The sequence below is a fragment of the Lates calcarifer genome, linkage group LG4, assembly GCF_001640805.2.
Source record: "Lates calcarifer isolate ASB-BC8 linkage group LG4, TLL_Latcal_v3, whole genome shotgun sequence".
Lineage (NCBI taxonomy): Eukaryota > Metazoa > Chordata > Actinopteri > Centropomidae > Lates > Lates calcarifer.
Window position 1 is genome coordinate 10,310,167 of NC_066836.1, and position 16,604 is coordinate 10,326,770.

A 16,604-nucleotide genomic window follows, 5' to 3' on the forward strand; every position below is an offset into this window, starting at 1 on the left:
TAATAGCATTAATGACTAGATCGCTTTAAGTTACGTCTCAGAGAGACAGAGAGTCTAATAATTAAGGCACACTAAGAATAAAAACCTAGGATATAACAGTACAGTTTTTTGTTTGGCAAGATATATACCCCAGATATTTTGATTGTATTAATGTCCCCCCCCCCCTCTGTGCATGTGTGTGTGTGTGTGTGTGTGTGTGTTTCAGATTACAAAGCAACCAACCTAAGCAAGGTAAAAACAGTTGCTGTAACTTTGCACTGGTATTCATTTTTATTATTTAGTGCACAGGCCTTTTTTCAGTTTTCATGTTTAAACCCACTAAAATGATGCAGAATAAAAAACAAATATTAAGACCATGAGAAGTTTAGTCTGATAAAGTCCCTCTACACTTTGCGACAAACTACCTCCTCTCTGCAGCAAAATAGGATCATCCACACACTGCAGCCTTACATTAACCACACCCCTTCTCATGTTGCAGCAAAACACTCGACAGCGTCTTCTCTCTCAGTTTCCCATAATACACCTGGAAAAGTACAGTGACGAACGAAAACACTGATGGGAAATCTAACACAGTTTTCAGAGCCGAATCTTTTGAACCTTTTAGGTGGAACGCAAATTTATTATTAAATTTGTTGATCATAGCAGGCTATAGCTTTTGTAAACAATATGAAATGGAATGATTCAAGTGTAAAATAGTATAAATGAAAACAGGGAACAAAAATGTTCAAATATAAATTTTATTTGAGACTAATTCTGAATTTCTAGATTTTTAAAGACTGATGAAAGGGGCATGATTTTTTTTTTTTTTTTTTTTTTTTTTGCTGGAAGCAGTTTTATGGCAAGCCAAAAGAATGACTGAATAGGTAAGATAATTTAAATTAATACATATATTTAAATAGACTAAATACATGTCAACAGACTAAAGGTATGTAGCTTTAATTGAGGCATAGACTGAAGCAGAATAGTACAAACTGAACTATATCTTTATTACAGCCACATTCAAAAGTAAAAATTATAAAATTAGACATATGAAACATGAAGTTCTGTATTTATTTTAAACTTTATTTTTTTGACTTATATATATATATTAAAATATATATATTAATATTCTTATGTAAATTCAGCGTAAATGTTATTTCACTTTGTACAAGCAAATGCGCGAGTAGTAAGGCAACCTATCTTATAAAATATCTTTGTTAAACTGTCTTTGAGTTGGGTCTCTGCTGGACGGATCGTCCATAGACCGCACATCAGCAGATGACAACAACAAAACAGACAGAGCCATTGAGAGGGTGTTAGCGTAGTTAGCTACCTGAGATAAACAACTGGTGGTTTAGCCCGTGTGTTACACCATCACGGCTGGAGTTTGCCAAATCAGACATTTATTTTACAACAGTATGGTCAATCTGTACAACTAACCATGGTTGACAGCTATTCCAGGCTTGTTTAGTCTAGCTAACGTTAGCTAAGTGGCTTGCTAAGCTAGCTCTATGTATGCCAAGCTAAAACAGGTTAGCTAGCTAGCTCAGTTGCTAGCTTGTTAGCTAGCCAGCTCGCCTAGGCGAGGTGGAGACCAAGAACAGGGAGATGCGAGCAAAGTGAGGTAAGATCAACGAAATCATTTACTTAAGTAATTCAGTGTGGGATCTCATCCTTATTCAGGTATAAGTATAAGCAGGCAGTGTTAGCTGTTTTGGCTACTCTTGATACATTTGTCAAATTCGTCGTCGTTAGAAGTAGATGTCCTGCGCTAGCCTGACAGCTGTGTTAGCTAATAGCCAGTTAGCACAGTCAGCGGTTTATTATTGACCAGCTAGCTTGCTAGCCGCTGCTGGTGGCTCCTTCTTTGGCACTGAAACCACGACTAACTGGAGGCCCCGAGTTTAATAGCAACGGTTAAGTGTTCCCTGTTCTAAAAACAGTCAACATAAACATTTGTGCCCGGGTAACAGGAGGTCCGCAGACGTGCAAACCGCAATTAAGGTCAATTAGCCGACGTTAACCACCGTTCACATTGTCTGTGTCTGTGATAGCAACTTGTTAATATATTATTTTATATTGTCACGTTAACAACCGTTAACAGTGAGAGATTAGACAGCGCTAACTCTACTTTACAGTATCTTAAACTTGGTTTTTCAGCAGGGAAGCCTTCTGACTCGCCGCTCTCCGGATGAACGTCAACAAATGTGAAGTAGCCTTATCTATTTCTAAAGCAGATTTACACTTTACATTAGACCAACATGTTAGGTGAATTGTAACACAACACAAACTCGACAGCAGCCAGTAACCGACGACATGGGGACTCCGCTGCTATGCTAATTTATTCAGTAGGCATAAAAGAGACTCAAATTTAGGTGAAAAGGCATGGTGACACGGTGGTCCTTAAATGATCTAAATCACCCATGGAGACAGACTGTGATAATAATATCCTTACACATAATTATAGCCCGTGTTGTAACCCAGTAAACACTGTACAGGTGTTATTCAAGTAACTGTATGGACTTGTGCTCTGAGTAAATAGCAGCATCACTCATTTAACAACAATAAAGAAGACTTGATAAAATGTAAAAGCTGAGATTATCAGCTGTCTCATGTTCATGCTTGTGTTTTTTTCACAGGGTGGCCTTGAATGACTAAATGAGCAAGATAGGCGAGAGCAAAGAACTCTGGGAGATTCAACATGAAGTTGTATGTGTTCCAGGTCAATAATGGCAGCACATTGACATTTGACACTGATCTTGCTGTCCAAACGTAAGAAACTGTCATTCTACTGCTAATAATTAGAAACAGTGGTCCGTATGCCTTTGCCATTGTGACCTAAATACATTCTTCCTATGTTTCAGTGTACTGGAACTTAAACATGCCATCCAAGCCAAATATAAGATTGCAATTCAACATCAAGTCCTTGTTGTCAATGGAGGGGAATGTATGGCTGCAGAGAGACGAGTCTGCAGCTACAGTGCTGGCACTGTAAGTCTATATAATTTGATACTGTGTCTTTTTAAAATTTGCTTTGAAGGCACACAGGTTGTGTATATGATGACCTGTTTACTGATGTCTCACTGTTTATCTGTAGGAAACAAACCCCATATTCCTGTTCAACAAAGAGATGATCTTGTGTGACCGGGATCCAACGATCCCCAAAACCACCTTCTCCATTGAGAGTGAGATTCAGGTCAAAGTGGAGGAATCTTTACTGATGCCAGCTGTCTTTCACACCGTTGCCTCACGAACACAACTTGCTCTGGTAGTTACCTACTTTGTTTATTTGTTTTTTAAATTTGCCTTTCACTGGGACATGTCTGGCCTAAGAAATAGCTTTGAAATATTTGTCATTTGTGTACCACTTTTATGAGATTAATACATATTTTTAAGATTATGTATATCTAATTAAGTAAAATATAAATTACTGTAACCAGCCCATTAACTATGGAATGCTTCTAACTTGCACTGACATTGTTATTTTCATTCCTCTCCAGGAAATGTTTGAAGTTGCCAAGAAACTTTGCTCTTTCTGTGAACGATTGGTTCATGATGAACACCTTCAACACCAAGGCTGGGCTGCAATTATGGCTAATCTGGACGACTGTACTCTGTCTTATCAGAAGTTGCTTGTGAAATTTGACACTTCATACGCAAATTATCAACATGACTTGGAAGAAATCAAGGTGAAGCTTACAAAGTAAGTGTTGCCAAGGAGAACATTATATTTCATACTTTGATAATCTTATCCAGTAGTTTGGTATTTGAAATTCAGTGCTGTGTAGTAGTAACTAATATTTGCATATGCCTTTGCTGACACTTTGAATAATTTGATCACAATTTTAGCTCAGTTATATGAGTGAAATAACAGTAAAGAAAATGCAACTAATAATACATCTGCTAAAAGGAAATGGGCTTTTCTGTTCTTAAATCACATTTTGTTATGATTACAGGTTAGGCACAGCAGTGTCTGTAATGGCAAGGATACCTCTGCTTGAAAGTCTGACAAGACACAGCTACAGAGAGAGCATAGAGAAGTCCAGTTCAACCCCAGAAAAGGATTCAGATGAGACAGAAGAAGAAAAGTCCACTGACTCTGTGCTTTGCACTGCTGATGCACCGAGGCCCTCCAGGTCATCTGCATCCACGTGTGAGCCAGCCGGTGACCAGGAAACAAATGAAATGACTGACAGCGGTGGGCTGAGAGCTGCGCTATTAGATGATGACACTCCCGAGTTCGCCAACCCGTCCTCCTTCAATGTCACACTATTAGATTGGATCAACGTGCAAGACAGACCCAATGATGTGGAATCGGTTGTGAGGAAATGCTTTGACTCCATCAATAGGGTGAGTCAGTGACGTATGAATAGACATGTCAAAGTAGTATTCTAAATGTGTAGTCATAAGTCGTGGGAGGAAAGATGTGTGTCCTCATTAAAATGTTGTTTCTTTCAGCTTGACCCGCGGATCATTCAGCCCTTCCTGGCGGATTGTCGCGACACAATTGCCAAGCTAGATAATCAAAACATGAAAGCCATTAAGGGGCTTGAGGACAGGTTGTATGCTCTAGACCAGATGATTGCAAGCTGTAAGAAGTTGGTGAATGAACAGAAAGAACTTGCTCAGGTATGTAAAGTAATAGGGAAACACTAGTAAATTGCTCTCTCCATCTTCTGTTTTTTATGAATTGTACTTACATGTTGTCTCTGGCAGGGATTTTTGGCCAATCAGAAGCGGGCTGAAAACCTGAAGGATACATCTGTTCTGCCTGACTTGTGTCTGAGTCACACCAACCAGCTGATGATCATGCTGAACAACCACAGGAAGCTGCTAGACATCAAAAAGAAGTGCACCACTGCCAAACAAGAACTTGCAAACAACCTTCAAGTCCGACTCAAGTAAAAAAGAAAACCACTTCTTCCCCAATATTTCTTCCTCTTGTTTCATAACTCACTGCTAGTGGTCTTGGCTTATTACTGTTTAATTTAGCCTTGCTGGTTTTCAAAATGCTGAAGTCAAGGCAATTACTTTTGCAACTTTAATGATGGTAATGACTTTGATTTAGATGGTGCTGCTACGTGATGCTTCATGCAGACCAGGACGGCGAGAAGCTCCAGGCTCTACTCAGACTTCTGACAGAGCTAATGGAAAGAGTGAGAGTGGTGGAGGCCCTCAGCACTGTTCCCCAGATGTACTGCTTGGCAGTGGTGGAAGTTGTCAGGAGAAAAATGTTTATGCGTCACTACAGAGAGGTCAGTGCTGAACACCATCATTGGACACTAATTGTGCGTCCAGACATAGTGACACAAAGAGGCTCACTCAATCAGTAGCTTTTGGGGGTGTTTAGCGCAGAGCACATAATTTACATTCAACTGTAATTGGGCAGTTATTCTCTGACTTTGCCACAATGATGAAGAGAGAACAGGCCTATTATGTTGTTCACTGATGCTTGACAACTAAGTTAGTTTCAAGCTTTTTTTATTTTTTTAGTCTTTTATTGTTTGTATTTATGCTTTGGAGGGAGTATTTACTTTGGTATATTTTTTACCTTGAAGCATCTAACATTCCTGACATGGTTAACGTTAACAGAATATGATCAATTGATAACACATGCCTCAACCAACAAGATAAGTTTTGTGCTGTTTCATGTGGCATGTCCTGTTAAGCAGGCACATGAAGGACTTGTAGTGTACCATTTAGGTTTTGGAGTTATATTGTTGGTGGCTGCTTCCATTGCATTAACATAATGCTAAAATTTGAAGAGCTGTTTGAATTTCTGCAGAGGGCACCTGTGTATATTATCCTATATTATTCCTCTTTGTATCGCTGTGTCCAATTGCACTTTAAGAGAGGAAAATAGTTGGAGATTAACAGTGGACTTGATTTTGCTCATTTTTGTCCTTTCTTTTACTGAGATGATTTTGTTTTTTGACAGTGGTTGATGCAACAGGAAGCAAGTCTTGTTACATTTCTTTGTGTTCTCTTTCTGTTTTTCTTTAGCAGTGAATTAAATAGTTTCCACCTGAGGGTGTGGTTATTTTCTTAGGAATCACTGGAATGATAGGACGATGATTATACAATTATGAACAGGAATGAAACTAAATAATCTAATTTTTTGACATTTAAACCTTAGTAACATTAAAGATCCTGCTAAGGAATGCCACCAAGCCTTGAAGAGGGACACAAAGAGACACACAGTCATTATTTTGCTTTAGTAAAGTCTTGACAATTCTCTCTTCCATCTTCTCAGTGGGCTTATGCACTTGTGAAGGATGGCAAACGACTGTATGAGGCAGAGAAGTTCAAAAGGGAATCTTTTGGGAAACTCTTCAGTAAGTGTCTTTTGAAAACCCCACTGATGATGTTTGTATTGTTGCTGTACAAAACGATATGTTTTTGAAAAAATGAAGACCAGGCTTGATCTGTTTACTTATTTCTTTTCAGGGAAGTCTTTCCTCAGAAATCGTTTGTTCAGAGGACTTGATTCATGGCCTCCAACATCATTCTGTGTAAGTTTGGAAAATGTTTTGACCAAACTGATGTTATCATGTATATTATTTCCACTGTATATAAGGAATCTCTCGTTTTTCTGTACTTATTATTGTTTACAGACACGAAAGCCCAGAAGGTTTGACGATGAACTTCCAGACATCTCACTCGAGGACCTGCAGTACTTGAAATCTTGTTGTCCTTTAGAGGTGCAGCCTTTCCTTATGTAAGTCACTGTCCTCAGTCATTGCAATGGTTTTAGGTATAACCGTGTCAGTTATATAACACTGCCAGAGTTGTCCTAGGATATGGCCAGTATAAGAACAGGTTCATTTGGAAGTTAATGTTCTAAATCCGATTAATTTGTTGGTGATCTTTTATGCAAATGAATGTGTTTTCTGTCAAATAACCACATGTGTTTTAACTGTTCACGGAACAGACAACAACTTGTAAGACTCCTGATTGTGTTTATGTGAAAGAAAAAGACAGTAAGCTCCATTGATTTTGAAGGACACAAGGTTTAAAGCAGGGCAGCTATGCAGCTAATTTTAAAACCTTTTAATAAGCATTTCTAAATCCTGCCTTTCTCCACTCTTGGTCTTTAAAAAGTAGTAGATAATCAGTCAAGCCAATGTGCAAACCAAAGTAGATGAACACTGCAATTAAGCACACCCAGTGTATGAGATCATACTTCATAAATTCATACTGGACATGCTTGGTGAGGAAAGGCTGGAGTGTAGTATATACAGGCTGGTTTAAGTTGAAGCTCTAGATGAAGTTATGTATATATAAAACCGTATTGATTGTTTTGAAGTCTTAGCTTGTGGTGTGGAAATTGGCCTGAAACCCAGCCATAACAACACAAACTTTCAGACCTCTGCCCTAGACTGTATTGTACTGAAAAAAGAATCTCAGTGCAGTTTTTAAAATTCTGTTCTTAATTTTATTCCTGATTTTTTTTTTCTACAGGGTTCCTACAATGTGTGACTTTGAGCCCTTAAATCACCATGTGGACACACTTCACCAGCTGGTCCAAGCAGCACAGAGTGTGGATGAGATGTCTCAAACTATCACTGACCTGCTAAGTGAACAAAGGGTAATGACAGCTTCATCATCAACCTTTGTTATATCCAGTCAGTAAAAATGAAGATAGACTGGTTAGTTGTAAAATCAAAAATGATTCTTAACCTCAGTATGGAATCCAATGGTTTTTATCTATAGTATGATTTTACAGATGTTTTTCACATTTCTTTATGAAGTATCTTCTTTTGCTTCCTCTTCCTTCATCTGTTCTCATTTTTAAGGCATCCTATTCTCAGAGTGCACAGAGATCAACCCTGCTGACCCCACAGTCTGAAAGCGTGCCTGGAACCACCACACCGATGTCCTCCAAAACCCCTTCCTCTCTTAGCCTTCAGGGACCCAGCTGCCAGCCCCTACATGTTCCTGTCCCAGCTCCTCTAGAGGACTTGTCCCCGGACAGCATCGATGCACAGACATTTGACTTTGAAACCATTGGCCATCCCAACATGGACCCAGTCCTGCAGCAGGGCTCCCTCGACCTGGATTCTCTAGCAGAGAGCCCTGAATCTGACTTCATGTCCGCTGTCAACGAGTTTGTGATTGAAGAAAACTTGACCTCTCCGAACCCCATCAGTGACCCGACCAGCCCTGATATGATGGTGGAGTCTCTGTACTCTTCAGTGATCAATGCGATTGACAACAAGCGAATGCAGGATACCACAACACTAGAGAGGGAGAACTTAAGGATCTCTGTCCTCAAACAAGTTATTGACAAGTACCGATCTGCTGCAGAGGAGTCCCATTCCAACTTTAGAAGTGTGAAGGATGACCTCTATCACTTGCGAGGTCAAGTGTTGAAAGAACAACATGACTTTGGGTTTGTCCTGAGGAGTATGACCACAGAGGTGCGCAACATTGTGGACAACTTCTGCCAGACCCATGAACTGGAGCTGAAGGAGCAGCACCAAAGTGAGCTTCTTTCTGTTCAGCAAGAGCTCGAGAAACAGGTTCAGACACTAACGGAGGAAAACCAAGTAAACCAGAACATAGTCAGAGACGTCCAGCGTGCAATGCTGGAGCTGGAGGGGCTTATGGAGCGCAAAGAGAAAGAGTTAACTCAGCTCGAGAATGAGAGAGAGCGATGGTCTGAAATGGAGTGTAGCCAGGCGGATAGGATCAAAAACCTGGAGCAGACGATCAGCGATCAAGCTGAAGAGATTAAGACGCTCTCTGCTTCAAGAGACTCCTTGACAAGCCAGCTTGAGAATCTGCACTTTGAGATTGAACGTAGCCAGCAGAAGATTCGACAGGAGTTGGAAGCTGTTGAGCAATCTCACTTAAAGGAGCTGGAGGACAGAATGAAGCAGGAACACAAGGCAGAACTGGAGACCCTAACCAAGGATAACCACGAGGCTCTGGAACATCTGGCTGCTGAAAATAGTGCAAAATTAAGCGAGGCAGCTGATCACCATGCTACCACTCTTAGAGAGAGGGACAACCAAATCAAGGACTTGGAAGCTCGTGTTACGGAGCTTGCAGAACTCCGCTGCAAACTAGAGGTGGAGCTAGCCCTCAAAGAGTCCGAGACAGAGGAGGTGAGGCTCTTACTTGAGGAGGCCAAGATTCAGCAGGCAGAGGCTGTGAAGTCTCAGGTAGAGGCTGAGACCAAAGTCCTCAGCGAAGAGCTGGCAGGAATCAAAAAACAGCTTCAGGTAAAAAATGAAGAGTATGAAGTGGACTTAGCAGAGCTGAGGACTCTGATGAGGATCGAGAAGGACCACTGCATCTCAGAGCTGGTGGACAGACACGAGGAGGAAACTATTTTGTTGCGCAGTGAGCTCTCGTCCCTGCAGCAGCAAGCCCGGGACGCCGAGAGAAGCCACACTGAGCAGCAACAGAAACTTAAGCAGGAATTAGACCAGCAAATGTCTCTAGGTGAAGAAAAAGAAAAGCAGTTGAGAAGCTTCCAAGAACTGGAGCAAGAGCTGAGGACTGTCATCAACAAACTGCAGGCAGAAAATGACCTGCTCTCTAAAAAAGTAGAGCAGGGCAGACAAGCAGTCGAGAAAGATTTAGAAAAAGAGGAGGCCACCAAGGTTGCATCACCAGATGCCTTTAAAGAGTTAGAGCAGCAGAAGGAGGAGCTGGAAAAGAGACTGTTAGAGAAAATTACACAACTTGAGACTGAGCTTCAGGAGAGACAATCCTCAAAAAGGTAAATGTCTGATCACGATAACAGACACAGCACATGTAGAAATTTCTGTGTTTTAAACGTTATAAAACCTGACTGAATTTAATCTACTTTCATTTGAAATGACACACTGAAAGAAAATCTGGGATAAAATATGTAAACAAGCTATTGTAGTGTTGATTAAGAATGAACTGTCAACTGTTCTTTGTGTTTGTATGTGTTTGAATATCCATATTATGTAACTACCCTGTCAGAATTAAAGTGTACTGTGTGCCTTTCAGCGATGAGGGGTTGTCGCTGCATGCTGAGGGGCGTGCAGATGCCGGAGCACCTCTGTCTCTGGACTCAGCACTACAAGAGCGACTGCAGCAGGAGAGGGCCTCCCTGCAGTCCCAGATGGAGCTCCTGGAGAAGAAGAAGAATGAGGAGATACAGAACCTCAAGACATCACTAATTGCAGAGCAGCAGGTTTGTATTTGGGCTGTATGTCGGTTGTTCTAAAATGCTGAGATCCTCAACTGCAACATTTAAAGGTAAACAGGGATACTACTATTATCTGTCCAATTAGATTCTATAATTAAGGGTAGACTAAATATTTGAAACACCTTTCAGTATAATGCAATGCAGTTCAGCAGCACCACAAACTGCAGCTTTCATAATTTTAACAAAGTTTAAAGTTTAATCACCTCTCGCAACCTTCATCACTGCAGGGCTGTTTTATTTGACTGCATTTGTTTTAGCTAGGTTTGCTAAACAAACTGCTATCATAAATACATTTATGCACTGCTAAGTCAACTTGAGTGACCATTTACATGGTAATACAATGTAATACACCAGTGTGTACTTAATTTCTGAAACCTTTAATTGTTAAGAATCATTGGAACTGTCACTCTTGGCCAGTTGCACTTAATTTCAAGTTAAGCCTCACACATCTAGAGATCAGGCTTTCATTCATTTGTCCAGAAAATCCACTTTTTACTGTGCTGCCACTAATCTCAGTCAGTCTGATTGCTTTACACCAAAGGGACAGCAGAGAGATGTTTTTTTTTTAACTTCTTTTTTTGTATTTTGCCATTTACTGTTTACAAATATTCATGGCATTTCTGTTAAGGAGATATCAGACTCTTCTCTGATTCACCCTGCTTTATAATTTAAGATGATGGGACTTTCGTTTTGCAAAAATTACATAATTGAACTGTTTTTACTGATTTTTTTTTTTTTTTTTCTGAAAAAAAAAAAGTTTAGCCTGCATAATCTAATTTCATTTCTGTTTTTGTAACTGGGTATAATGAATGGTGAAAAGATCAGATATGGAACAATACTCTTAACAGGTTAGTGTAAATCAACAAAATCACTGCAACTCCCGTGGCTGCAAGCTGATCAGAGTCCTCAGAATTTAGCAATTATAAGGCATCCTCTCAAAATCATTTGTGCTTTGATCTAAATTCTCTGTTGTGACCAAAATAGCTGTGGGGCTTGTTAAAATTCTCAATGGTTATAAAAAAAAATTTTTTGTTTTTCTAGACTAATTTCAACACTGTTCTAACCCGAGAGAAGCTGAAGAAGGAACAGATCATCAATGAGCTGACAGAGAAGTTGCGGAAAGTTACACAACAGCAGGAGAAGGACAAAGGTGAGTGCTGTGCATACCGAGTGCTTTGATAGGAGGGTAATAATTTTTTAATGTCTAAGGACAGAAGTGTGAAAATTGAGTCTTTAAACATGCTTCTTTTTAGTTTTTCAACTAATATTATACCTACTAAATAGTTACAGACTTTCAAGTTTAAGGCTGTAGATTGGCATTTTGTGCTTGTTAGCATTTCTTATATATCTTCACTCCCTGCAGCTCTGATAGAGACACTCTCTGAGGACCGGGCTAGTGTCATGCAGGAGAAGAAGCAGTTAGAAGAAGAGCTGAATCGCCTGCGCAGCACTGCGCTGGTCTCCTCTGCTTTCTTCACTTCTAACCCATCAGCTCAGGACGTCACAGAGGCTGGAGCAGCAGCAGCAGCAGCCAGAGCTCTGCCTCTTGTTGGGGCCTGTTCTTCTGAGCCCCTGGCTGAAAGTGACAGACTGGCCTCTGTGGCAGCCATTCGAGACGATGAGCATGTCGATTCAGCAGTGGAAGCCAGCATGGTGACAGTCCAGTAAGCATCTCCTGTCCAGTAAAACTTAGTCTTGTTGGTAGTTTGAGATACATTGGAGTGATTGTGTTCTCACCTGGTTACTAGGAAGAAGTCAGGTTAAGGCAACACATTTACATGCATTTTCTTAACCAGATTAAGGCCTGTGATGACATGGATTTGGCCAGTCAGTGCCTTTTCCCTACTCCACACCTTATTTTTGAACCAAGATTGAAATGTTACATAAGAAACCTGTTTAGATGTGATGCTGAAGCCAGAAGAGATTTTTTTTCAGGTCAGAGCATTTTGACAGCTCTCTGAAAGGGCAATCTGTGTTGTGGAGAAGCACACGATATTTCCTCTGTGTGTGTGTGTGTGTGTGTGTGCGCGCGCGCGTGTCTGTCTGAATTTTGCAAATGGCTTAGTGTTCAAATGTGGATACTGAATTTAGTTTTCAGTTGAGCAATCATCTCATCAGTATGAGCAATCATCTCTTAATTTCTATGCACTGCTGTTACTATATTTTTGTGTTTACCATGTACATGCAAGTCTCTAGAAATCCATTACATACAGTACATATACAATACACAGTGACAATATCAGGTTTTTTCCTGTAGAATTTTACAGTAGATCTGGTGAATCAGGTTTTCTTTTTCTCTTAACCTGACAGAGGAAACCGTGTTCCTTGTTTACGTGGCATTCAAGAGATTGAGTTACTGCAGAAAGCTGATGTTTACCAGGTTACTGAAGTGTGTGTGTGAACCCAGTCTTGTACAGTCACACATAAATGGCACTGAATTACTGCACTTAGTCGTTTATCCTCAGTGCAGAGTAGTTTTCCTGTAATGGTAAGGGTGTTCTCTAACCTGTTATTTCACATTTTCTGACTAACAGTGAAAACTAAGCTGAAAAGATGACTTAAGACATATTCTAATCCATGAGAGTTTAAGAATACAGGATATCTTCTGGTCTTTTTAATGCTTTTTCAAGTTAATTTAGCAGTAAAGATCAGACAGATATTCATTTAAACTAATTTACGTATTCCAGTTATTTTATTTTTCCTGTCTGTGAAATAAGGTTATCTAGTGTGCTGTACCTTTTTCCTACGTCATTGATTTAAGCTTCCCTTTGGTTTTGTACCAGGAACATAATTCTGAAAAACTGTTAGTCTTAGCAAAGTTACAGCAGAGCTGAAGGAGGCTGCAACAAAGTCCTTAGAATTTCTCTGGCTGCAGTCACACACAGCAGAGAGCACCTTTATGTTATAATGATATGAAACTGGTTGCTGGTCACAGACAGAAGCCTTTGCACTATTGAAGAAGAATTTCAAAAGACTACAACATTGTGTACAGTAGCCAAAAGTGGATGGACAGAGAGGACATTTGACAGTGGAAGGAAGGCAGGCTAGGATCAGACAGTGTAAGTGTTTGATTTATCACTATTAAGATTAAGAACTATTTAATATTTGTAGTATGAATTATAGTTTTTCTCACACTTTAATCATTTTTAATAGTACATGTTTTTATTGATAGTTTTCAGAGGATGATTTTCAGTAACCTGGTGTTTTCTTTTCCTAGTGACAATATCCTGATATCAGAGGAGAAACAGCGGATACTCTTACTCGAGCGGGTAAGTAGACACCTTTTATCTTTCACACTGCATTTTAAGCGCAAGATGCTGTGTTTCTGGATGTATCTGTATCTGTTTAATCAATCGAATATGTATTGCAGACTTTACACATGAAGGAAGAAGAAAACAAGCGCCTCAGTCAAAGACTGGTCAGTCAATCATTATCATTATGAGCTATGTAACACCTGTTCCACTAGGTGGCAGTAGCATCAAAGAGTAAAATCCTGACCCAGGAGGCCAAAGAGCTCAGTGAAGACAAATGAATTTTAAGGCAGAGTGCCATTAAAATGTGTAGAGGGATGGATTTTAGTGAAACTGTATGCCTGAAACACAAACATTTACTGTATTAAAAAAATATATTTCTGTGATTTGAAAAGTTATTTTAATCAGCACTGACTGATCTTTAAAAATGACACAATTGAAATTAGTTTTAGTATAATACTGTTAATAGTGTGAAAGTACAAGTGCTAATTACTAAGCCTGTTTCTTACAAATCTCTAGTCAGACAGATGTTCAAATAAGTCCTCTTGGAAGTCATTTGTAGCCAATACTGTTATCTCCTTGCTGTAACATGTGTAACGTTGCCCTAATCCTTCTCTTTGTAGATGTCTCAAAGCATGTCGTCTGTGTCGTCACGGCATTCAGACAAAATCGCCATCAGAGAGTAAGTGAATAAAACATAACACGTGGCCTTAACATGTGCTCACCGATGTGATTTTTAACTAAAACTCTGTCCATCATTACACGAAGTATAATTATACGCATTTATTATATAATTACCATTAACGTGTGGCGTTTTTTGTTAGCAGTTTGCACAACTCTGTGTGTCATCATCCCTTTGTCTCCTTTGTCCATCTTTTTATGTTTCAGCTTCCAGGTTGGCGATTTGGTCCTAATCATCCTGGATGAAAGGCATGATAACTACGTGCTGTTCACAGTCGGTCCCACCCTCTACTTCCTCCACTCAGAGTCTCTCACTGCACTGGACCTCAAACCAGGTCAGCTTCACCCCAAACCTTTTTGTGACTCTGATGAGACATGTGGTGTAGGAAATTGTTTTGTGATTCACTAATAAAAAATTATCAGTTATGTTGTCAGTTAGATTTCATATGTCAAGTATGAATGGATTTATAACAGTGACTGTGCATACTGTGTGTACATGTGTTCTCTAAAAAAAAATGGAGTTTTTGCTTTGTTTTTTGCTTTTCATACAATGTGCTAATGTGCTTACTCACAGAGTGCTCAATGATTATTTGTTTAACAAGTCAATTTGTTTTGTTGTTTAGCATCAGGAACCTCAAGACGGCCGTGGGTGCTTGGAAAGGTGATGGAGAAGGAATATTGCCAGGCAAAAAAGGTATTGAATTTATCTCAAGTTATATAATGTTTTTCATTTTATATTTAAGAAACAATACACCAACATAGATGAAGTGTGGTCCTGGAAATCTGGTATATTTTTTAGCAACAATGTCCACACACTGGGTATAGATTTATTTTTCTGATGTGTTGATTTGATCCATGTCAGTAATGCTGTTACGTTGTTGTATGCACAGTTTGAACCTCTTACAAAGCTCTCTCTCCTTGTCTCTTTTCCTTTACCAGGCCCAGAACAGGTTCAAGGTTCCTTTAGGAACCAAGTTCTACAGAGTGAAAGCTGTTCCATGGAACAGAAAAGTATAATAGCCAAGTAATGAGCTAAAATGTATATTTATATTGCTTAATTTTTGAACAGAAACTTCACATCATAATTCATAACTTGAAAATTGAAAGACCTTAAAAATGGACAGAATTAAGATCGTCGTCATACTATTTTGAGTTTCAGTTCAAATCCCACCTGCTACCACATTTTTGTTTTCTTTTAAACCCAGATTTGTTATTGTGGACCAAATGCTATTAACCTTATTAGGGCATTGCCCTATACACTGTGGCATTACGCCATTTGACCTGTGTGTACAATTGAACAAAATTTGGATGTTAAATATTAGTTCTCATTATCAGCATTTGTCCTTTTGTGGAAAATACTGTGTCATTATCAACATAATTAAATGAAAATATACATTTATTATAAATGTTTATGGAGGAATGTTCATGGCATGCATATTGATATATTTTCTTTGATTTACTTATCCAGATAAATGTTGTAGTTGGAAATGTAGTTAATGCTGTTTGTTACTCACAAAGCAGTATGGCCCTCTGTCAATACTGAAATGTACATTATGGCTGACTGATGGAAACAGTCGTCTTTGCAATCCTTGAAATGCACTTTCAAAAACAATGCTTTTGTTGATTTGAAAAGGGAAGTAATTGAGCTGTCAGAACTAAGTAAATATATCAGCACAAACTTCTCACTATCATAGAATATTGATATGTAGAAAGGAATACTTTGTGACTGTGTTTCATTATCGGAAGACATTGTACATTACCCATCAAATCACACATGTAACAATAAATGACTGTATTGTAAAAGATAGAGTTTTGAAACAATAAAGGATTGATCCCAAACATATTCTGCTGTTGCTGCCATGGCCAATTATTACTACATATTTGGGGCATTATATTTGATGCCAAGAAATAAATGATGCAATTGGACTTAACCTCATAATGTTCATTAGGGAGTGAAAAGTTTTCCCAGTAAATGCACAAATACTGTTTATTCCAAATACTATTTATACTATTTACTAATTATTGCACCAGTGAACACTTGTTCATTTTCAGGAAGACTTGCTTGTTCACTGGAAATTAAGATTTTTGTATTAACTAATGAAAAAACATTTTATTATGGCTTGTTATTATGAAACAAAACAAAAAATACACATTAGTGACTTTTAGGGCATATATAGTAAATAGGGTTTTAATGATGCTTTTAAAATTTTCTGGGGGATTCAGGAGTCAGTGTGGAATAGCACAGTATAGTGTATTCATTTGATTTAGCGTTTTTGCTTTTGTGGAAACATTAATGTTGGCACACTGCTGCAGGAAACAGACTTCAAAAAGGCTTCAAATCGGGGCCCAAGAACGATGCGGCCCTCATGGAGAAGGAAGCCCACCAACATCACTTTCCCAGTTCACAGCGGGGAGCATAGCAGCTCTCCGCCGAGCACTCTCTACCATGTGGGTCTAGGGGTGTTTTAACAATGTTTAGCTCTATTTTCTCCATTTAGCATAAG

At 39.1% G+C, this 16,604-nt stretch overlaps 1 protein-coding gene across 2 annotated transcripts; it reads left to right on the top strand.

Moving 5' to 3' along the window:
• The first annotated feature begins 1,244 nt into the window (after positions 1 to 1,244).
• On the top strand, positions 1,245 to 15,943 carry rb1cc1 (RB1-inducible coiled-coil 1). 2 transcript variants are annotated; one of them, XM_018676403.2, is made up of 24 exons: positions 1,245 to 1,603; positions 2,140 to 2,186; positions 2,619 to 2,751; positions 2,844 to 2,970; positions 3,077 to 3,247; positions 3,480 to 3,682; positions 3,936 to 4,329; positions 4,438 to 4,608; positions 4,696 to 4,880; positions 5,048 to 5,234; positions 6,233 to 6,314; positions 6,427 to 6,491; positions 6,594 to 6,697; positions 7,441 to 7,567; positions 7,776 to 9,709; positions 9,967 to 10,153; positions 11,210 to 11,318; positions 11,532 to 11,832; positions 13,386 to 13,437; positions 13,539 to 13,586; positions 14,043 to 14,101; positions 14,308 to 14,435; positions 14,724 to 14,794; positions 15,040 to 15,943. In XM_018676403.2, the coding sequence occupies exons 3-24, from the start codon at positions 2,681 to 2,683 to the stop codon at positions 15,115 to 15,117; spliced, it is 4,854 nt and encodes a 1,617-aa protein (XP_018531919.1). In that variant the 5' UTR covers positions 1,245 to 1,603; positions 2,140 to 2,186; positions 2,619 to 2,680; the 3' UTR covers positions 15,118 to 15,943. The 2 variants fall into 2 exon arrangements, with proteins under 2 accessions (XP_018531919.1, XP_018531918.1); XM_018676402.2 differs by lacking the exon at positions 2,140 to 2,186.
• The last annotated feature ends 661 nt before the right edge of the window (positions 15,944 to 16,604 follow it).